At 39.7% G+C, this 24,024-nt stretch overlaps 1 protein-coding gene across 1 annotated transcript in view; it reads right to left on the bottom strand.

The window, feature by feature from the left end:
• The window catches only part of LOC133663656 (PTB-containing, cubilin and LRP1-interacting protein-like), a 91,409-nt gene that overhangs the window by 44,604 nt on the left and 22,781 nt on the right, over window positions 1–24,024 (bottom strand). The window contains exon 2 of the mRNA XM_062068308.1: window positions 2,197–2,343. Within this exon, the coding sequence (XP_061924292.1) occupies window positions 2,197–2,343 (147 nt within the window). The remainder of the gene's footprint in view (window positions 1–2,196; window positions 2,344–24,024) is intronic.

The raw sequence follows: 24,024 nt of genomic DNA, 5'->3' as shown, positions 1-24,024 counted from the left end.
TCAGTTGGTTATTTATGCGTCATATAACATACATTCAGCCTGTTGTTCACTATTCTTTATTTATTTTAAATTGCCTTTCAAATGTCTATTCTTGGTGTTGGGTTTTATCAAATAAATTTCCCCAAAAAATGCGACTTATACTCCAGTGCGACTTATATATGTTTTTTTCCTTCTTTATTATGCATTTTCGGCCGGTGCGACTTATACTCCGGAGCGACTTATACTCCGAAAAATACGGTATATTAAATACATTACACATTTTTGAACAGTAACACTGTGTTTAAATAAAGGTACTTTAATCAAGTAATTATTTGGCGTACCACTAGATGGAGCCCACGTACCACCAGTTTGAGAATAACTGATCTCGACCAGAAGGCAGTTTTAAATCTAGATTAAAATCACAGGTCCACTTTAAGGTGTTCGGGAGTGAGGTTGACTTTGCATCGTGAATATTTCAGTTAGAAGACAATAAACAGCCAATTGCCTTGTCCTGACCTAAACGATACTCTTAAAAGGGTGAGCATGACACATTTCATGGTAGGACAGAGTGACCTCACTGAAAAACACTGACGTGCACCATTGCCTCACCCATTAAAAGTGTGTGATTGTGATGCACTAAAGTGTCCAAATGGGAAGAAGACATGGGGTCACTGTCTAGGCTAGAAACCTCTAAGTAATGACTGGGCGTCCTGCTCCACATGCTTAACCATAGCTACACTTTATTTTGAGGAAATGAATGTCATCGCGACAATATGATGGGAATGATCTCATCTGGAAGACATACTGTCATCGCTTGTTGACAAGGGGCGCACAGCAGAATGAATGAATGTGAGTCATAACTTTTACATGAATAAAGTAGTTGGGTCTATGGATGGGTGATTTGGCCTGGAATGTATATTGTGATACATATCGCAGCCTCCTGCTATAACAATATACATCACAATTTGGTATGTGAACGATAATAGAGAATAGAAATGCTCTTAATTTGGCTGTTGACTCATTGGGTCATTTCCAGTTGTATTATCTGTATATCTACGTTTAGTTCCAACAGATGTGATATGCTTTGAAATGCATCATGTGATCGCCCGGCCCATCTGTCAAATTTCAAAAGCAAACGTGGCCCCTGAGCCAATAAGTTTACCCAACCCTGATCTAGCCACTTAACACACTGGTACAATACCGGTACTTCATATCGCTACTGTCCATATTTGTAAAAATTTGACCTCCATTTTCAACATCCAAGAGCTATAGCATATCCTCCAATTGTGTGTAGTAGTGTTGTCCCGATACCAATATCTTGGTACCGGTACCAAAATTATTTTGATACTTTTCTGTACTATTCGGTACTTTTCTAAATAAAGGGGACCACAAAAAATTGCATTATTGTCTTTATTTTAACAACAAATCTTACGGTACATTAAACATATGTTTCTTATTGCACGTTTCTCCTTAAATAAAATAGTGAACATACAAGACAACTTGTCTTTTAGTAGTAAGTAAGCAAACAAAGGCTCCTAATTTAGTCTGCTGACATATGCAGTAACATATTGTGTCATTTGCCATTCTATTATTTTGTCAACATTATTAAGGACAAGTGGTAGAAAATGAATTAGTATTCATAGCCCTTCTTAAAGTTATAAATGACATCCGTCTAAACACAGACTCTGGCAAAACTTCAGTATTAATGCTTTTGGACCTCAGTGCTGCATTCGACACTGTCGACCACTCAATACTTTTGGACAGGTTGGAAAACTGGGTGGGGATCTCAGGCACAGTTTTAAGCAGTTCCTGAAAAGTACAAAATAAATGGAATCTCCATAGCGCCTGTGAGTGTGTGAATTAGTGACAGACTGTGAGAGTGTGCTAGTACAGGCTGTGCTAGTGACTTTCACTTCATGTCCACATTTGAACTGAAGGAAGTTCGAGGTCATGTCGCTGATGTCTCATCACTTTCGGCTTCGACATTGCAACGCAATGCAAAGTGTGTGTTTTTGCACATCTACGCGTGTCAGTGCTGCTAACACCGTGTCCGCCGTCTTTACCACGGGACCCTGGAGTGGCCAGGCAGGGTGGGAAAGTACATGGAGGAAATAAATGGAACCTTTGTATTGATTAGGAAAACAATTGGATTATGGGTGTTGTAATAGTATTATAGAATTAGTATTAAGGAGATTATACGGGTGCATGTGCTTTTACCTTATATCCAGCATGGGTCCGGCTCTTTGTAAGCGGTGTGGTGGAGCAAAGTTCAATGGCCTCGGGCTCATGGAAGATCACCGTGGGCAACGGCTCCTTCCTTAGCGTCAGCACATTCAGCTTGGTCTTCAGCATGCTCTGAAAGTGCTGAAGCAGAAAGACGATAAAGATTAGACTTTTATCAAACCTTCATTAAATATCAAACGGCTGCTTTTGCTTAAAAATGGAACCTTAATAATACCAGCACAGAACAAAATACAAGGGAATTAGGAACGGAAAGGTGTCTACTCCTTGAACTTACGTAAATTGTCTCTAATGGCAAAGGTTTAACCTCTGGAATAGATTCCTTTACTTAACGGGGAACTTAATTCAAAATCCCAAACAACCAAAGATTAGACTGCCTTCTGGGAAAAAAAGTGGAGGCCCATGGAGACAGAACTAGGCCAAGAACTGGGGATGAATGTTACAACAGAAAGCTGCACTCGCCGTCAAAACATGAAAAGCACACTGGAAAAACTCACAATCTCACCAAGTATACACTACCGTTCAAAAGTTTGGGGTCACATTGAAATATCCTTATTTTTGAAGGAAAAGCACTGTACTTTTCATTGAAGATAACTTTAAACTAGTCTTAACTTTAAAGAAATACACTCTATACATTGCTAATGTGGTAAATGACTATTCTAGCTGCAAATGTCTGGTTTTTGGTGCAATATCTACATAGGTGTATAGAGGCCCATTTCCAGCAACTATCACTCCAGTGTTCTAATGGTACAATGTGTTTGCTCATTGGCTCAGAAGGCTAATTGATGATTAGAAAACCCTTGTTCAATCATGTTCACACTTCTGAAAACAGTTTAGCTCATTACAGAAGCTACAAAACTGACCTTCCTTTGAGCAGATTGAGTTTCTGGAGCATCACATTTGTGGGGTCAATTAAACGCTCAAAATGGCCAGAAAAAGAGAACTTTCATCTGAAACTCGACAGTCTATTCTTGTTCTTAGAAATTAAGGCTATTCCACAAAATTGTTTGGGTGACCCCAAACTTTTGAACAGTAGTGTACATTTCTCATTTTTAGTCAAAATATCTAAACAAACTTACTCCCCTGAAAAGCCATTTTTTCAGTCATACATAAGAACTTGTTTTTAGGCAATAGCTCTTTTCAGGGAAAAAAATACTACTTGTGACTTGTCCAGGGTGTACCCCGCCTTCCGCCCGAATGCAGCTGAGATAGGCTCCAGCACCCCCCCGCGACCCCGAAAGGGACAAGCGGTAGGAAATGCATGGATGGATAGATGGATGGATGCTCCACCCACACAGACAATGAGACTGGATGACTGACAAGATGTTTCACTGCGATTATTTAGTTTCTGAAACCCATGCAGTGAGTGAACCCTCTTGCAGCCTGTTTGGAAGCGACAGACAAACAAAACGAACATGCATTTTCTCTTTCTATGCCACATCAATGAGGAATGCGCTCCCAACAGGTGTAAAAGAAAGGGCATCTCTATCCTCCTTCAAAACCGCAATAAAAGTTCCCCTCCAGGCAGCTACAACCCTAAACTAACACCCTCCCCGGATTGCTAATAATCAAATGTAAACAATCAAATGCAGATACTTTCTCTTATGCCTTCTGATCTCTCTCTCTCTCTCTCTCTCTCTCTCTCTCTCTCTCTCTCTCTCTCATCTCTCTCTCTCTCTCTCTCTCTATGTCCACTACCTGCTGTCCATATCCTACAATAATGTAAATAATTCAATGTGATTATCTTGTGTGATGACTGTATTATGATGATAGTATATATCTGATAGTATATATCTGTATCATGAATCAATTTAAGTGGACCCCGACTTAAACAAGTTGAAAAACTTATTCGGGTGTTACCATTTAGTGGTCAATTGTACGGAATATGTACTTCACTGTGCAACCTACTAATAAAAGTCTCAATCAATCAATCAAACAATGCACAGACTTGACAATTTTATTTAGTTGTTGCTTCGCTGGGGTTTGTCTGTTTGTTTGTTAGCAACATAGCTCAAAAAGTTATATGTGGATGTTGATTCAAATTTCAGGAAATGTCAAAAATAGGAGAATAAACAAGTTATAACATTTTCGGGGTGATCCAGAACACCACCTGGATTTTTTTTTTTTTTAAAGATTATGCTGAAATGCGGTTCCATCGACACTTCTTAAACGTTACTAAGCTCTTATTTCTTGTTTTCTTATGCTAGTTTAGTGGTTAGCTTAGCTATTAGCGTGCCTGCTCCTGATCCAAAACACCGCCTGGATTTAGGATTTTTTTTTACGATTCTTTACTATTGGGAGATGAGACCTGATCTGCTTTTCTAGGTTGCATTTTTTTATTCTCATAGCCAGACCTGTGTGTTTATTTCATTACCTTAAGGTTTCGGCAACAACTGTTGTCTTCCTTAGAGGTTGTCACGTGATGCTTAACTAGGTTGTCATTTATCCATCCATCCATTTTCTACCGCTTGTCCCTTTTGGGGCTGCGGGGGGTGCTGGAGCCTATCTCAGCTGCATTCGGTTGTCATTTAATCGAGATATAATGTCTAATTGAACAGTTACGAAAATATTAAAGGGGAATTGCACTTTTTGGGGGGAATTTTGCCAATCGTTCACAATCATTATGAGACAAGAAGACAAAAGGTTGGGTTTTTTTGCATTTTAACATGTAAAAATCGTCTCGTTCTTGGTAGCTAGCAATGCGGTAAATGGGAGCAATCAATTCCAACTCTTTATCACTTTAAAAATGCATTCAAAAACCGTCAATGATACTTCATTAGCGTTCCGTAACCTGTATAATAACCAAGCTGTAGCAACATTGTTATTGTAATAGCGAACACTGGGGATTTTTTTTTCTAGCGTAGCAACACATCGGCGTGCTTCGGTATTAGCCGTAAAAGCTTGTTACGAAAAGAGATAAGCTAGCTTCTACGACAACACGAAACACCTTTGAGTTTGTAATGCACAACACTGCGATAGGACAAAAATCTGTACTGACTGAAAAACATTAACAATCATACTACAGTATCTGTAAAGTATTAGTCCACATTTCATGTTTTGTTTGTACACAGCTAGCCAGACAGCATATGCTGTCGGTCATGATACACGCATGACGTGCTGCATGTATCATGATCGATATAAAGTGTAACTTATTCCTTGTCTGTTTGATCCAGCTGGTCAGGGACGTTTTTGCCGGTTAATTACGGGTAAGCACGCCATTTATGTCGAAATAGCTTAGCTCCAAATTCCACATTTTGCAGCTTTGATTCACTTTCACCTCACTCTCTCGGCTTCCGTCTGCTCCAACGTCTCACGTTCTTCTTCGTGCTCGCTTCTAGAAGCAGTAGCAGTACATTCAGATTCAGAAATAGTTTTTTATGATTGATTGAAACTTTTATTAGTAGATTGCACAGTACAGTACATATTCCGTACAATTGGCCACTAAATGGTAACACCCGAATACGTTTTTCAACTTGTTTAAGTCGGGGTCCACGTTAATCAATTCATGGTAAAGAGAAGGTTGTGAATCCTCACTTATCCAAAAATAGTCGTCTTTGTTGTTTGTTACTGAATCCGCCATGATTAGAACACACTCGTGTTTGAATCCGGAAGTAAGAACACATGTTGTTACCGGAAGTCGGAAGTGCGCTGCTATGGAACTGAAAATAAATGCGAGGAAGAATTACTTACGGCAATGATTAAACTGACCAAAATACGTTTAATATTGTACGTATCATATATTGTTATGAACGTGTCTGTTACTACATTATAAATATACTTGCTGTGTATATAAAACGTTGATGGAGGGTTTAAAGTTGTTTCAGAGGGCTTTGAAGGCTACAACGGTTACTCCCATTAGACACATCTTCCAAGCCTTTTTTTTATAATCTTTAAGATGATAAATACATTTTATACATTTTCATTTCTATTTACTGTTTTAATTGTTTTTTCCCTTTAAAATTGTTTTTATTCATATTCATATTTATCTTTATATTGTTTTTATATTGGTTCTATATTTATTTATTTTTTGTTTTTATTCAGTCATTGGTGGAGCTAAGGATGATATTTGATTATTGTTTTTAATATTGTTTTTAATACTATTTTTAATATTGATGTGCAGCACTTTGGAAACATTTTTGTTGTGTAAATGTGCTATATAAATAAAGTGGATTGGATTGATTGGATTAAGATAAAAAAAATTAAAAAAGACGTGTGTTTTTGTCTCTCATAATGATTGTGAACAATAGGCAAAACTCCCCCAAAAAAGTGCAGTTGCCCTTTAAATTAATTTACTTTTTGGAATTAAAGTCAACCTTTTGGAGACCCCGGATTCAACCGATGTTTAAAAAAAATAGTTGTTGATCGGCCAGACGCGCATGTAACTTATGCAACATAGGAACTTAACCAAATCCATCTGTATTGTCTGCCAAGGTCTGTACACTCATTTTAAACCAAATGTAAATATCTACACATACCTCAATCCAATCACTTATGGATGCATTTAAATGTGTGACAAGTCGTCTGACGTTGCTCGGTAGGAAAGATCCAAGTGCAAGTGGACTTGAAGATGAACGTGGTCATAGGAAACCAGGAGTTTGATAAACCTTTGAGTTCATCACTGACTGTTATTTCAGTTTTTCGCTCTGAGGACTTGAAGGCAACACCACCTTAGCAGGCTGTCAGTAAAACGTCGGAGGGAATCATTTAATAAGAAAAGCTTTCACAAGGGAACTAAGATAGCAGGCCAAGAAACTGTTTTCAATCCCACTTGAAAGGTTTTGTGTATTTCCTCCTTAATATCTACAGTATGTAGACATAAATTGACATGCTGAGCAAATCAATGGGGTTGGTTTAGAGCGAGCCAACTGTCGGCTGTCTGCCAATGTCGAGTACAACTGTGAGAGTCTTTGGCTGCAGGTTTTGTGGTCTGTAGGCACTGGTCAGTTGAACATGTAGAAACAATAACACTGACCCTACATCACTGCACCACAAGAGTTATGTCTCTATGTCATTGGGTGCTCTAAGGATAAGGGTTAGGATGGTTTGAGATCTGGTCTCAACAGTCAGAATCTATAATCAATTATTGATGAAATGCCATTAACTTTGGTAGGAGACATATGTCAAGAACATCATGAATGTTGAATAGGTTAAGAAGTGAAGTGAATGAGATTTATATAGCGCTTTTTCGCTAGAAACTCTAAGCGCTTTACATAGTGGAACCCATTATCTACATATTTAAAGGCCTCCTGAAATGAAATGTTTTTATTTAAACGGGGATAGCAGATCCATTCTATGTGTCATACTTGATCATTTCGCGATATTGCCATATTTTTGATGAAAGGATTTAGTAGAGAACAACGACAATAAAGGTCGCAACTTTTGGTCGCTGATAAAAAAAAGCCTTGCCTGTACCGGAAGTAGCGTGACGTCACCAGAGGAAGGACTCCTCATATTCTACCATTGTTTTCAATGGAGCGAGAGAGATTCGGACCGATAAAGCGACGATTACCCCATTAATTTGAGCGAGGATGAAAGATTCGTGGATGAGGAAAGTGAGAGTGAAGGACTAGAGCGGCAGTGCAGGACGTATCTTTTTCCGCTCTGACCGTAACTTAGGTACAAGCTGGTTCATTGGATTCCACACTTTCTCCTTTTTCTATTGTGGATCACGAATTTGTATTTTAAACCACCTCGGATACTATATCCTCTTGAAAATGAGAGTCGAGAACGCGAAATGGACATTCACAGTGACTTTTATCTCCATGACAATACATCGGCGAAGCTCTTTAGCTACTGAGCTAACGTGATAGCATCTGGCTCAAATGCAGATAGAAACAAAATAAATAAATCCCTGACTGGAAGGATCAACAATACTATTAAACCATGGACATGTAAATACACGGTTAATAATTCTCAGCCTGGCAAAGCTTAACAATGCTGTTGCTAACGACGCCATTGAAGCTAACTTAGCAACCGGACCTCACAGAGCTATGATAAAAACATTAGCGCTCCACCTACGCCAGCCAGCCCTCATCTGCTCATCAACACCCGTGCTCACCTGCGTTCCAGCGATCGACGGCGCGACAAAGGACTTCACCCGATCATCCATGCGGTTGCCGGCTAGCGCGTCTGCTATCCAAGTAAGTCCTCCTGGTTGTGTTGCTACAGCCAGCCGCTAATACACCGATCCCACCTACAACATTCTTCTTTGCAGTCTCCATTGTTCATTAAACAAATTGCAAAAGATTCACCAACATGTCCAGAATACTGTGGAATTTTGAAATGAAAACAGAGATTTTTTGTATTGGTTTCAATGGGGTACCAATACTTCCGTTTATCTATTGACGTCACGCGCATACGTCATCATACATAGACGTTTTCAACCGGAAGTTTAGCGGGAAATTTAAAATTGCACTTTATAAGTTAACCCGGCTGTATTGGCATGTGTTGCAATGTTAAGATTTCATCATTGATATATAAACTATCAGACTGCGTGGTCGGTAGTAGTGGGTTTCAGTAGGCCTTTAAGATACATTCAAACCAGCGTGGGCGGCACTGGGAGCAGGTGGGTGGAGTGTCTTGCCCAAGGAGCAGTGACTAGGACGGCGGAAGCGGGAATCGAACCTGGAACCCCAAAATTTCTGGCACGGCCGCTCTACCAACGGAGCCACGCTTCCCCCAAGGAACAGATAGTTAAGAATAGGGACATTTCATCAGAGTGTTATGCTGCTGATGTCACGTGGGGGTCGCATCTTTATACGGGATCGTTACTGCAGATGCAACACGGACACTCCGGACGAAAACATGAAGGTAAGATATGATTTATTAATCATACATAATACACCGTACCAAAAAGACAGAAACAAACAAAAGAAAAGCGTGCCGAACGCACGGGAAGCTAAGGCAACAGCTTAGCACAGGAATCGAGAACATGAATAAACCAACGTAACAATTACATACCGAAAATAAGGAAGCCAGACCGAGTGTGGCGAGCAACGTGAATAAATAGCTCTCTGATTAGTGCTCAACAGCAGCAGGTGAACGTGCCGAACACTAATCAGAGGCAGGTGAAACCAATTTGTACCCATGGTGATCAAAACAAACCCCCGAAGTGCACAAAACAACTAAGGAAGTCCAAAACTAACAGAACATAACTAAATTAAGCATGATCCGACCACGGATCATGACAGCTGATTGCTATACAGATCATCCACCTTAATGTAACTGATGGAGGCGCACCGCCACAGCAATATCATATCCACCACACCTTGAAAATAAGTTTTTTTTAATGTGAAAACAAATCTAATATAATGTGTTGTAGCCTCCAGAAGAAGTCACACAAAGTCTGACGCTATTTTTTTTAACTTTTATTGTCAATCTTATAACAACCGGCCTAATCTGAAGGTTTCTGAAATCAGATTTCTTGGGGTCATCTTAGATGAAAAGTTGACATGGAAAGTTCATATATTGCATGTGAAAAATAAGCTATCTAAAAGTTTATTTATTTTGAACAAGGTTAAATACAGTTTCCCGTATAATACAATGAGAATGTTATATTGCTCAATCATTCTACCTTATTTCAATTATTGTGCAGAAATATGGGGAAATACATATCACAGCAACATAATGCCTTTATTTCTTTCACAGAAAAGAGCAATTTGTATCATTTTTACAGTAGGATATAGAGACCACACACACAAATCCACTCTTCATTGGGTCAGGATTATTAAAACTAAAAGCCATTGTAGAATTGCATACTCTATTAGTGATGTTCAAAGCTAGAAATAAAGTTATTCCAAAGGACTTACAAAAGTTATTTGTGTTCACGTCGGAAGATGAGAACCACAGAAGGCCGTATGATTTTAAACATCCAAGAGTGCGAACAAATTTGAAGCAAATGTCTGTTGCTGGTGTGAAAGCATGGAATTCTCTAGACCAGGGGTCGGCAACCTTTACCACTCAAAGAGCCATTTTGGAAAGTTTCACAAATTAAAGAAAACAATGGGAGCCACAAAAAAATTTTGATAATTTAAAATGAAAAACACCGCATACAAAGCTTAAATTGCTTTGCGCTATGTTAACCAGGGGTCTCTGACACACGCACCGGCACGCATCTTAATATGGAAATTTAATGTTAATGCGGCCCACAACTTTTAATTGAATGGTGCTTAATAGCGTCTTTCTTGCCAACCCTCTCAATTATCTGGGAGACTCCCAAATTTCAGGACGTGCTGGTACTGCTTTTAGCGCCCTCTACAGCCTGCCCAAACAGCGTACCTGCTTGGCCACATGTTGAATGCAGCTTTTGCTTGCTCCCGTAAGTGACAGCAAGGCATACTTGTTCAACAGCCACACAGCTTACACTGACGGTAGCCGTAGAAAAACAACTTTAACACTGTTACGTTACAAATATGCGCCACACTTTGAACCCACACCAAAAAAGAATGACAAACACATTTCTGGAGAACATCTGCACTGTAACACAACATAAACACAACACAACAAATACCCAGAATCCCATGCAGCACTAACTCTTCCGCTCAACCGACGCACGGGGGGGGGGTTGATGTGTGGGTGGGTTTGGTGGTAGGGGGGTGTATAATCTAGACCGGAAGAGTTAGGGCTGCATGGGATTCTGGGTATTGGTTGTGTTGTGTTTATGTTGTGTTACGGTGGGATGTTCTCCAGAAATTTGTTTTTCATTCTTTTTTGGTGTGGGTTCACAGTGTGGCGCATATTTGTAACGTAACAGTGTTAAAGTTGTTTTATACGGCTACCGTCAGTGTAAGCTGTGTGGCTGATGACTAAGTATGCTTTGCTGTCTCCTACGTGTGCAAGTAAAAGCTACATACAACATGTGGCCGGGCTGGCACGCTTTTTGTAAATGCTATAGAGGACAATTACTGCAGTGCAATTAGGGCACGCCCCTTAATTTAGTAATTAGAGTGAAAATAGGATTATATTTGCCCTGGGAGTTATCTAGGAGAGGCACTGAGATCCATAAGTCTCCTGGGAAAATCGGGGGGGTCGGCAAGTATGCAGCTGAGCCGCATCAGAGTGGTCAAAGAGCCGCATGCGGCTCCGGAGCCGCGGGTTGCCGACCCCTGCTCTAGACAAAGACTTGAAAAGTTGCAAGAATATCTTTGAATTTAAAAAGAGTTACAAAAAGAGACAACTGGAATTATATCAAAATGATTTTTGATTTTGATTGGAACGTGTAATTTTGAAAATGCTTAAACAAAAATTAAAAGTATGTTGGAGTTCGGGTGTTGGTGGAGGGAACAGTGATAAAGTCAACTAAATAATTTGTGTTAAAAAGGGGGCAGATAAATATAAGAATAGTATTCTTCCATCTGCTCCTTTCTGATCATGGAAATGTATAAGAAACAAAACAAAAAAAACAATGAAAGTGTCAACTGTATATGGCTTGTATATATGCATTTTCATGAAAGGAATAAAAAGAAATGATGATGATGATGAATCTATAAAATTGTGTGTACTGGTAATGGACGTGTTGTGTATGATCTACTAACACTGCATGTACAAAACAAAAGTAATGCAGTCTGCCTTATTTAAATGACGATTTTGCATGTACTATACGGGGGCCGGGGCATCACCACAGAGACATCGGATCATTTACTGCACATTACTTTTATGATGCTCAGGCTCATGGGAAAGAGGCTGCACTTACCGTGCTCAAGACACGACAAATGCTACTTGAAGAAGTTGTTTCGTATAGGAGATACGTTTATAAAAACATAAAACATAGGCATTGAAAAAATTTAAAAAGCGAGCAGACACCAAAACGCTTCATTTGAATTTGTTTTAATCAGCCCCTTAAGTCCCCCAGCATACAGCTATAAAATGATAAAGGAATTTTGCTGAATAGAGGATATGTCAAATATTTTTTATTTGTGACAGACCATGCCAATATGTAGAAAAAATGTATAAAAGAGGATTCTCTGTCTATCGTCTGTCTTTGCAGCGGGAGCACTGATGTCAGTTTGCACTTACTTTTACAGACGTGCTAAAGAAAATGCTAAATAGTGCCTGAAAAAACGGTGATGAGTGTTGATAAGTCCCATTATGCGTGCTGTATAATGTATTTGCATTATCTCCTCACAGTATTGTGGGCTTTTTGACGATCAGCATATATTCTGCATAGTAATGAAGATAAGAGATGCAAAATGGTTTCCACGCCTTATTCTGCTCACTTAGGAGATGCAATCTACTTTGCACACGTTTAGTAGATCATCTTTGCGTGTGCTATCCGGTTTGCACGTGTTTTAGTGCTTTACTTTTTGTAAAACAGGCCCTAAATTGCAATTACAGTTGTAAGTCCAAGACGTCAGTGTATTTTGTTTTATGTTGCGCCAAAAAGTGTTAATACTGTAAGAGTTGTACTTATTACGCACTAGCTGTTTGATTGTAACATGTATCTTAGTTGTAGTTTTCACTAACAAATTTGAAAGTGTTGAAATTGCCACTTAAAATCGCTAATGCTAATCAGTAGCATGCCAATAGCAAAGCCAATGTATATTACCATCAAACTAGCGTTTTTTAACTTAACGTTGGAGCGTTTTTGTCATTTTCAATTGCCTCAAGGTGCATGTTGGTGAGCTGGCAGGGATCATCAACAAATTGTTCAACCTTTCCCTGTCCCTGCCACCGTCCCACAATACTTCAAATATGACACAATCGTTCCCATTCCCCAAAAAAACCCACCAGAGACTACCTCAATGACTACAGATCCCTAGACCTTGTGTCTGTAGTCATGATATGATTTGAGCGTGTAGTCCGGTTCTCAGGAGGATATTGGAATGTGCGCTATGTGGCATATTGAATATTATGTTGCAACTAGATGAGCCAATTCCTGAAGGAATTGCGTGTGAATGCTCCAATGCTGAAGTTGAACTTCAAAATATCTAATTGTTGAAGTAGAGCACACAATTCCTGAACAGGCTCAATATTTTGAAGTTGGAACAGTTTGAATCGGATAAAAAATGTAGGAGTTGTGCAACTTTGAAGATTGTCCCATTGATTTCAATGGGAATTTCCCAAAAATTTGGGAATTTGGGGAAAAGCTGGAATTTAAGAAAAAAAATGGTAGAAAAAACTTCAATGATCTGAATGAGTTATGGTTGGTGTTGGAATTTTTCAAATCGGTTGAGAAATGTTGAAGTAGCAACATGTTGAATTGAGAAATGGTATGGAATTCCTGGAATTTCAGGAATTTTTCCAGCTCAAAAAACTACTTATTTGTTTGTCCTAATTAAGAGGAATGTTTTGACGGTTGAAGTGGGTTGAAAAATGTGCAAGGAGTAGTCGGCAGAAAAAAGGGTGGAAATAGGGCTATGGAAAACCAGGAACTCTGGAAAACCCTGGAATTTTTTTGAACTTGGAAAAAAGGTAGTTTGAATGATCAGAATGGTGGAATGTGTTGAAGGTGGAATGGTATGAGTAGGTGGGAAAATGTGGCAATGCTGAAAGTTTGAAAAATGGCCAATTCATTTTGAATGGAAAAACTTTCCCGGAAAACCTGGAATTCTGGGAAATCTGGGAATTTTTGGAATTTGTCAAGGGAAAGCCCGCAATTCCCAAATAGGCTGAACCGTTTGAAGTTGGAACGGTTTGAATCGGAGGCAAAATGTGGAAAGCAGAGCGCGCCAAAATCTGGAGAAGAAGAAGAAATTGAATAATAAACAGATTAATTTTGGTGTAGAAAACCATGTGTGTGAAGGCTTTGGCGCATTCACACGATGGCGTCAGAAAAGTAGCACATTTATCACTGAAGTGCTAAATACAACATGCGTAATCCTGTGATGATCCTCAAGTCAAGTTCCACTGCTGGGGCCACAGCAGCAATGAAAACAAATGACAAAAGGGAGGTTTGCGTGTCAGAATAGTGGGATGAAAAGGCATGAAAAAGACGTGTATGGAGCAGATGGAGAAAAATGAGAAAAAAGAAAGAAAAAAGTTCAGAGTTGTGAAAGTAAAGCCACATGTGTGTAAACGCTTGCTGACCTCCGCGTCAGCACTTTACAGCTTCCTGACAGCGGCTCGCATTCCTGCGGCCGGGCCCGGGCACTGCGTGGACGGAGAGGAGGTTGCCCACCCCCCCACCAGGAGCGAAAGACCTGAGTGGAGGGCCCCTGCTGGATTTGATTCACAATATTTTTAAACACTCTCCCTCAACTTGCCAAAGTCTTCTCGTCAAGACCTGGCAGTGAAGGGACTCTATTTTGAGTGGGACTTGGACTTGGACTCCGTCGTCCAACCAAGTGTTATGAGACGAGGGTCCTGTCTGCACTGTACAATACACAATGGCTGGCGTCACATGGAGACCTCAGAAACCTCAGCCAGGATTAGAAAAACACAAAGGCTCTGTTTTGAGATTTGCATTTCACCGACTACTTTGCGCAAGCCGAATTATTTTCAGGTGCCTGATCCCAGCTGATCAAACTGTCTCCGGAAAATAAACACGTGACTTCCGCACACTCACACACACACACACACACACAAACAAATAAACTCTGTATTAACTTGCGCAATTTTGTAGGGGGAAAAAAACCCTAGAAATGTACTGATAGAACTCTGTGGTTCCCACCAACGTGACATCCTAGACCAGGGGTCGGCAACCTTTACCACTCAAAGAGCCATTTTGGCAAGTTTCACAAATTAAAGAAAGTAATGGGAGCCACGAAAAAAAAATTTTAATTTAAAATGAAAAACACCGCATACAAAGCTTAAATGCTTTGTGCTTTGTTAACTAGGGGTCTCCGACACACGCACCGGCACGCACTTTAATGTGGAAATTTGATGTTAGTGCAGCCCGCGAGTTTTGAATGAATGGCGCTTGATAGCGTCATACTTGCCAACCCTCTCATTTTTCCCGGGAGACTCCCGAATATCAGAGCGTGATGACACTGCATTTGGCGCCCTCTACAGTCTGCCCTAACAGTGTACCTGCTCGACCACACGTAGAATGCAATTTCAGCTTGCTCACGTAAGTGACAGCAAGGCGTACTAACTCAGCAGCCACACATCTTACACTGACGGTACCAATACCCAGAATCCCATGCAGCCCTAACTCTTCCGCTCAACCAACGCACGGAGATGGGGGGGGGGGGTTGATGTGTGGGGGGATTTGGTGGTAGCGGGGGTGTATAATGTAGACCGGAAGAGTTAGGGCTGCATGGGATTCTGGGTAATGGTTGTGTTGTGTTTATGTTGTGTTACGGTGGGATGTTCTCCAGAAATGTGTTTTTCCTTCTTTTTTGGTGTGGGTTCACAGTGTGGCGCATATTTGTAACGTAACAATGTTAAAGTTGTTTGATACGGCTACCGTCAGTGTAAGCTGTGTGGCTGATGAGTAAGTATGCTTTGCTGTCTCCTGTGTGTGCAAGTAATAACAACATGCAACATGTGGCTGGACTGGCACGCTGTATGTAAATGCTATAGAGGACAATTACTGCAGTGCAATTAGGGCACGCTCTTTATTTAGTAATTAGAGTGTAAATAGGATTATTTTTTCCCTGGGAGTAATCTATGAGGGACACTGAGATCCATAAGTCTCCTGGGAAAATCGGGGGGGTCGGCATGTATGTAGTTGAGCCGCATCAGAGTGGTCAAGGAGCCGCATGCGGCTCCGGAGCCGCAGGTTGCCGACCCCTGTCCTAGACACATCCAGGGAGGAAAACACAAATTATACAACATATCTGATCTATGATAGGTATCGGTATTATTGCTGCAGGTTTTAATTAGAGCTGTCAAGTGATTAATCACAGGTTATTATTTGCTTGCATAAATAACATTGGCTGAAGAAAATATCACAATGTTAAAGTTAAGTTAAAGTACCAATGATTGTCACACACACACTAGGTGTGGTGAAATTTGTCCTCTGCATTTGACCCATCCCCTTGGTGAGGTGAGGGGAGCAGTGGGCAGCAGCTGTGGCTGCGCCCGGGAATAATTTCTGGTGATATAACCCCCAATTCCAACCCTTGATGCTGAGTGCCAAGCAGGGAGGTAATGGGTCCCATTTGTATAGTCTTTGGTATGACTCGGCCGGGGTTTGAACTCACAACCTACCGATCTCAGGACGGACGCTCTAACCACTAGGCCGCTGAGTAGGTACTCTTTGGGTACAAATGCAATTTGGTAGTCAGAATGTGATACAGGAACATGTTTTAAATGTTTTACTGAAAAGCAAGTCACTGATTTGCTTAAAACTTGGTGAAAAGAAGTATAGTCAAAATTAAGTGCCCTGCGATGAGGTGGCGACTTGTCCAGGGGTGTACCCCGCCTACCGCCCGGATGCAACTGGGAAAGGCTCCAGCGACCCCCACGCGACCTCGAAAGGGACAAGCGGTAGAAAATGGATGGATGGATGGAAAATTAAGTGCACATTTTGAAAGTCTTTGCAGTTTGCAATAATCATGCAAACAAGGTACAGTTCATAATCAATAATGTAGTAAACACACTCATACAACAACTTAACATAGTGCATTATTTCCTCTTCTTTAGTTTCAAATAGAGATGTCCGATAATATCGGCAGTCCGATATTATCGGACGATAAATGCTTTAAAATGTAATATCGGAAATTATCAGTATCGGTTTCAAAAGTATCGGTATCGGTTTCAAAAAGTAAAATGTATGACTTTTTAAAACGCCGCTGTGTACACGGACGTAGGGAGAAGTACAGAGCGCCAATAAACCTTAAAGGCACTGCCTTTGCGTGCCGGCCCAATCACATAATATCTACGGCTTTTCACACACACAAGTGAATGCAAGGCATACTTGGTCAACAGCCATACAGGTCACACTGAGGGTGACCGTATAAACAACTTTAACACTGTTACAAATGTGCGCCACACTGTGAACCCACACCAAACAAGAATGACAAACACATTTCGGGAGAACATCCGCACCGTAACACAACATAAACACAACAGAACAAATACCCAGAACCCCTTGCAGCACTAACTCTTCCGGGACGCTACAATATACACCCCCCCGCTACCCTCCCCCCCCCCCCCAACCCCGCCCACCTCAACCTCCTCATGCTCTCTCAGGGAGAGCATGTCCCAAATTCCAAGCTGCTGTTTTGAGGCATGTTAAAAAAAATAATGCACTTTGTGACTTCAATAATAAATATGGCAGTGCCATGTTGGCATTTTTTTCCATAACTTGAGTTGATTTATTTTGTAAAACCTTGTTACATTGTTTAATGCATCCAGCGGGGCATCACAACAAAATTAGGCATAATAATGTGTAAATTCCACGACTGTATATATCGGTTTCGGTTGATATCGGAATCGGTAATTAAGAGTTGGACAATATCGGAATATCGGATATGGGCAAAAAAGCCATTATCGGACATCTCTAGTTTAAACGAAACAAACAAGTTTGTTTACTTTTTTCAGATGACAATGCTGATATCTTTTTTGTTTGGTACAAATGTCCAACGTTCTCCAGGAAGCAAAATATTTTCACAATTAGTCTGTAGTTGCAAGTTGATGCTCTAGTTTGGGTAGTACAGTTGGTTTATTCTTGCTGTAATAGTGTCTCTCCAAGGTACTATACGACAGATCAGCTGTGGTGATATGAACCACATCGTTTTGCAGGACTTGGTCTTCACAGATGTCAGATGCCTCTACATGCGGTGGCTGGCCGTTTAGCAAAGGCATTGTTTAACTTAACTGTGCTACTTTGGTTGACAACATTGAATCAGTAACCTTTGCCAGCAACGTATCTCAAGCACTTTGGAGTGTTTCGACTGGCAAAAAAAATCAGATTTGGTGTGCAGTGTAAACGGGGCCAATGTTAAAATACAATTCCGAATTTTTCAAATCCGACTCGGGCCTCTTAGGTATGTGGCTATAAATCAGATATGTATCCCATGCGACTGCAGTCTGAACAATTGGGCCGCATTCATCCAGCCAATTCGTCACCAAAATGCGACAAACGTCATCCTTTTCGCCAAAACAGACCGTCGCAAAAAAAAATATTAGATGAATGAGCAGAAAACAGGCGAAAATATGTTTTACAACACCACCTCAAACGCTCCGTGGAACACACATTGAAAATGTTTGAGTTAGAGTTTGAGTTTATTTCGAACATGCAAGCATACAACATGATACATCACAATTTCCAGTTTCTCTTTTCAACATGTTCGAAAAGGAGTAGGAAGAAGCAGAGCTTATTTAATCCTACCCCTTTTCTTTACATAACAGTTGCTAAACTTTTTTGTTCACTTCCTGTTCTCAATTTATTCACAATGTACTCCATAAGTAATCACAATAAAAATAAATAGATAAATAATAATTGGTGAAGTAAGTTACATTTCATATGATGAGATAAGTAAGATTATTTTGAGAGTGAAAGAATGGATGAATTAAATAAATTCAGAATGTTTGTCATGGTTCTTCTTCTTTGTACTTTGTAAACACTTTACGTTTGAAGAGTTTCTTGAAGTGTATCATATTAGTACATTGTTTGATTGCTTTGCTTAATCCATTCCATAATTTAATTCCACATACTGATATACTGAAGGTTTTAAGTGTTGTACGTGCATACAAATGTTTTAAATTACATTTTTCTCTAAGATTATATTTCTTCTCTTTTTTTGAGAAGAATTGTTGTATATTCTTGGGTAGCAGGTTATAGTTTGCTTTGTGTATAATTTTAGCTGTTTGCAAATTCACTATGTCGTGGAATTTCAGTATCTTTGATTCAATAAATAAAGGCGCCATATTTTAAATTTGGCGCCATATTTTGGGCGAGTCCGCTCACTGCAGGTGTTGTGAAAATGTACTTCTGGTTTTGCGCCTCGAACCGGAAGTATATCCTGTTTTGTCTACTATTCGTCTATAGCAGTGATTCTCAAACCGTGGTAGTGGGACACAGGCTCCATCTAGTGGTATGCCAAATAATCACTCGATTAAAGTACAGTGTTTTATTTTCCCATATTCAAACACAGTGTTACTGTTCAAACTGTATATAATGTTACAGTGGCCAAAAAATTTAAATATAATTGGTAAATAAAACCTCTGCCTTGTTTTAATGAATGCTTAGGCTTACTACGCTACTGTATTTTATTGATGGTCATTATGGTTTTGTTCTGAGGTAGTACTTGGTGAAAAAAGTCTGGTCTATAGTATTTCTACTCGTAAGGATTATTAATCACTCCAAGCAACGTTTGTAAGTTTTACAATATAACTAAAACTGTTTATACTTAATAAACCGTCCCATGTGTGATGTCTGTAGGGGTGTTTTCATGCAAATTTGTACGTGCTATCGTGATGTAAGTGTCTCTATTAGTATTATTAACTTACAATGGCATTCTTTTTGTATTGTTCGAGTTTCGTAAATTCACCAAGACGTCACCAGGGAGTTATTGAGTCTGTTTAGCTGATTGGAGAGCTAGCTTCCGCAGCTAGTGGGTCCATGACGATGACTTCCGTTTTGTTTGAGCAGCCATTTAACTGCCGTGTTACAGGCGCCATTTGGAAACAATTAAGGTATGTACAGTAAATAAATATTTACAAAATCTCTCCTATATATCTGCTGCTTGTAGTCTGGTGCGGCTAATTTATGTAAAAATATTTATTTCTTCTAAAATTTGGCTTTAATACCAGTGCGCTCTGTGGCCTGTAAAATACGGTAGTAGCAACAACTGTCTTCTTACTGGTCTGTTTATTTTCTATTGATGATTTAAAACTAGTACTGTGATTTGCCGGAAGATGTAAAAACATTGCATTGATCACCTTTATTCAACTAAAGGTTTCTTGTGTTTAGCAATCAAACTTTTTTTAAACTTCATCATTACCACATGACATTAACATTCTGCATTACTCATACTCAAGTTGTCACACTAACTATTGCCTGTCCATGTGAATAATGTGCATTTATTGAAAAAAGGAACATTAAAAGAGGAATTTAGTCTTTAAAATGCCAACGTTTCACAATGTCGCCCTTTCAAACAGTTCAGATATTTATATTTTATGAATAAGAATGCTTGGCAAACAGGTTCAGCGCTGTCAGCTAATTTTGAGCTACTGCATCACAAATAGCCTAACCCAAAAAAATATAAAGTGTCCACCACAAAATGAAAGAATAACGATCTCCCTAAATATGCATGCGACTAAACCCTGATAACACTCGCCAAGGAAGAAGATAGACATGTCGGCTTGGGAGAGTGTCTTGTTCGGCCTCCTGCAGTGATGACTTTAACAGGCAACAGATGGTAAGTTTAACTTCCCGTCCCCTTAGGGAGCGGTACAGGAAAAAGGTTCCCGGGTCAATTTTATGGTACGAATGCGCATAACAGAAAAAGTAAGCAGTAAGCATCCCATTTATGCAACAAACTGTTGATGGATGAAATTTCATCAAAGGCTGTAGTGACTAGTCGTTAGTAGTAATGTTTCAGAATCGTAAAACTAAAACTAAACTCGTAATTTTCTGAAGAAAAAAGCTAATGTGTTGATCGCTAGGTATCAACTAGGGTTGGTGGTAGCGAGGGGTGTATTTTGTAGCATCCCGGAAGAGTTAGTGCTGCAAAGGGTTCTGGGTATTTGTTCTGTTGTGTTTATGTTGTGTTACGGTGCGGATGTTCTCCCGAAATGTGTTTGTCATTCTTGTTTTGTGTGGATTCACAGTGTGCCGTATATTTCTAACAGTGTTAAAGTTGTTTATACGGTCACCCTCAGTCTAACCTCTATCGCTGTTGATCAAGTATGAGTTGCATTTACGTGTGTGTGCGTACAGAAGCCGCACATATCTTCGTTGTTAGAATGGATGAAAAGCGGACGTGACAACAGCTTGTAGAGGACGTTAAAGGCAGTGCCTTTAAGGCACGCCCCCAAGACTGTGGTCTGGGTGGACTACGAGATATAATGACTGATGAACACCTTCGTTCGATAATGAAGGTTGCCTCAGCTCAAAGCCTGAGCCCCGACATTAATGAACTAGCATCCAAGAAAAGATGGCAGGTATCTAGATTTGGCACATCAGATTAGATCAGTGTCTTGCAAACTGAGCAGTTTAAAGTCCTGAATGGTTGGTTTATTCATTGTTATTTTATTTTCAAATTCAGCCTGTGGAAAAAGTTAATGTTGATATTTACCTCAGAAGGCTGCAAATAGAAAAGAGGCATTTCTTTATTTAAATTGTATTTGATATGCCATTGATATTTTTGTATTATTATTATTATTTGAAACTCGATTTTGCATGTCACTATAAAGTTATATAAGCCTTGCTTGTTCAATATTCAATGCAAAACTTGTTTGGGTCCCTATTAAAGGGTTAATTTGTTCAACCTTGGCCCGCGGCTTTGTTCTGTTTTAAATTTTGGCCCACTCTGTATTTGAGTTTGACACCCCTGCATTAGGGGAATAACAGAACCAATACGGCGGGTCATGGAAACAGTTAAACCTCACACAGAAACAAGACTTGTGCATCCAAAAGACAAAATAGAACAAGACAAGAAATGCAATGTCATTTACAAAATCCCGTGTAAATCATGCAAAAAAATCATACATCGGAGAAACAGGGAGGAAATTCAACACAAGGAAGAAAGAACATCAGAAAGAATGTGAAAAAGAGACAACTGGGAGGTTTACAAGAAGCCTAAAACAAAAATCCGAACAGGAAATCCAAAAATCAGTCATATCAGATCTTTGCAAAATAAATAACCACATCATGGACTGGGGACGGAAAGTAACAAATTCAAACGATGGATTAAGGAGGCGATCGAACTAAAGAAGCGGCCCACGGAAACCATCAATCGCGTACCTGGGACTCTCTCCTCCATTAACCATCAAGAGTTGGGGGGGGGGAGCCAACCAGGTAGACTTGACAGGTCTGGCTGGTTGGTTGGCCACACCTATAAGAACAGCTGATAGGCAACAGTCACAGTGGTCAGGTGACCCTTCTGAAGAAGACTGCAGATGACAGGTAAAAATTCTGTCTAATATACCGAAAATATTGTCTGATTACAAAAAAAATTGAAAAGTGTTAAAAAAATGTTTTAAAAAGGAGAGGAGTATAATTTGAGTGTACTTAGACTTTGTCCGCTCAAAGGTTTCTCATTGTAATCCCATTGGGTTCGAGTTTTTTCTTGCCCTGATGTGGGATCAGAGCCGTTGTGTGCCGTTGGATGTCGTTGTGGCTTGTGCAGCCCTTTGAGACACTCGTGATTTAGGGCTATATAAATAAACTTTGATTGATGTTTGACTTTGAAGAAGTTAGGGTTTTGGTCGGAGTTTGGACAAAAAAAACTGAAAAGACTCAAGCCAAATGCAATCCCGAAAATCAGGAGCACCTTCGAGGGGAAAAGACTGAGTCACAACATGAAGAAAAACCGAGAAAGAAGAGCAGACAAGGCGCTTAAAAACGAAAGACAAAGAAGCCAAGTGCCAGTTTTGTATTTTGTGTCCTCTTCTACTGATTTTCTGAAAATGCTTGAGGAAATGCTAAAAGAGCATGAGGAAACACAGGCTATGGTGTCTATGTAAGTTCAGAAATGGCAATTATTTTATATTTAGTTTTTGCTCATAATGTTAAATATATCCGTTTTGAAATTCAAGTTCGACATAAAACTGTTCGATATATAAAGCGATGTTCTAAAAAACCTGGTCGTGCCATGGATTGTGAAATTTCACCCGTTTTTCAACCGCGTTGTTTTTCACCAAAACTATCAACATTGTATCGACTTACTGTTGAATAGTGCCCCCACTCCCCTCCATTTTGTAAATATGACAAAAAGATGCAATTGAGTGATAGTTATAATAATGTAATCATAATTATAATAGTTTACATGCCGTTATCCACACTGTCTACGCGAGGAAATGGGCTCCAGTTCTGTAGATGACGTCACACCAAGAGGGGGCGACGTATCGAGTCTGGCGATGGAAAGGGGGGCGTTCAAAGTACAATTAGTTATCAACTTGTTACTCATCAACTAATTGATATCATATAAAGTGACTGCCAGATTCATTTTTAGGAGAAAAAAATATATAAAGAGAACTTATTAGAGAAATGTCGGTAATCTGGTAGCAATGGATCTTTTAAGGCAGGGATATTCAATTCAATTGTTTTGGGGGCCACATTTGCAGAAAGCTAAGGACCAGGGGGCCGGACTTCTTTTTTTACTGTTTGTCTTACTTTGTATATTCCACAGAAAGAGTGTCCTCTACAGCTGACATTATATTTTGGTCTGTTTATTTTGTCAGAGTTACAGGAGTGCTCTGTTGTCTTTAGGGACCTTCTGCAAAAATGTAGGTCTCTCAAAAGTTTTTAGAATCAAACTCGTGGGCCACTAGTTAAATATTCTAAATGATGAAAAAGAGAGGATCTTAAATTCAACCTTGAGGACTATTACTGGTTTAACTAAATAAGTTGAACAAATGACAACTGACTGCATCTGTAGTAAACAAGCTACAACACCTTAGTTACACAAATCACATCATGAAAAAAAAATTAACTGCCAAAAAAAGGTTGAATCGCCCTGCTTTAAGGCATCCTTCTTGGTGTTGATTGATTGATTGAGACTTGTATTAGTAGATTGCACGGTACAGTACATATTCCGTACAATTGACCACTAAATGGTAACACCCGAATACGTTTTTCAACTTTTTTAAGTCGGGGTCCACGTTACTCAATTCATGGTATAAGTATATACTATCAGCATAATACAGTCATCACACAAGTCAATCATCAGAGTATATACATTGAATTATTTACATTATTTACAATCCGGGGGGTGGGATGGGAATGGGGTTGGGGGGGGGGGGTGTAGGATA

The sequence above is a fragment of the Entelurus aequoreus genome, linkage group LG13 (genome assembly GCF_033978785.1).
Source record: "Entelurus aequoreus isolate RoL-2023_Sb linkage group LG13, RoL_Eaeq_v1.1, whole genome shotgun sequence".
NCBI classification, from domain to species: Eukaryota; Metazoa; Chordata; class Actinopteri; order Syngnathiformes; family Syngnathidae; genus Entelurus; species Entelurus aequoreus.
The sequence above is the reverse complement of the archived record's forward strand: the minus strand, read 5'-3'. Positions and strand labels throughout refer to the sequence as shown.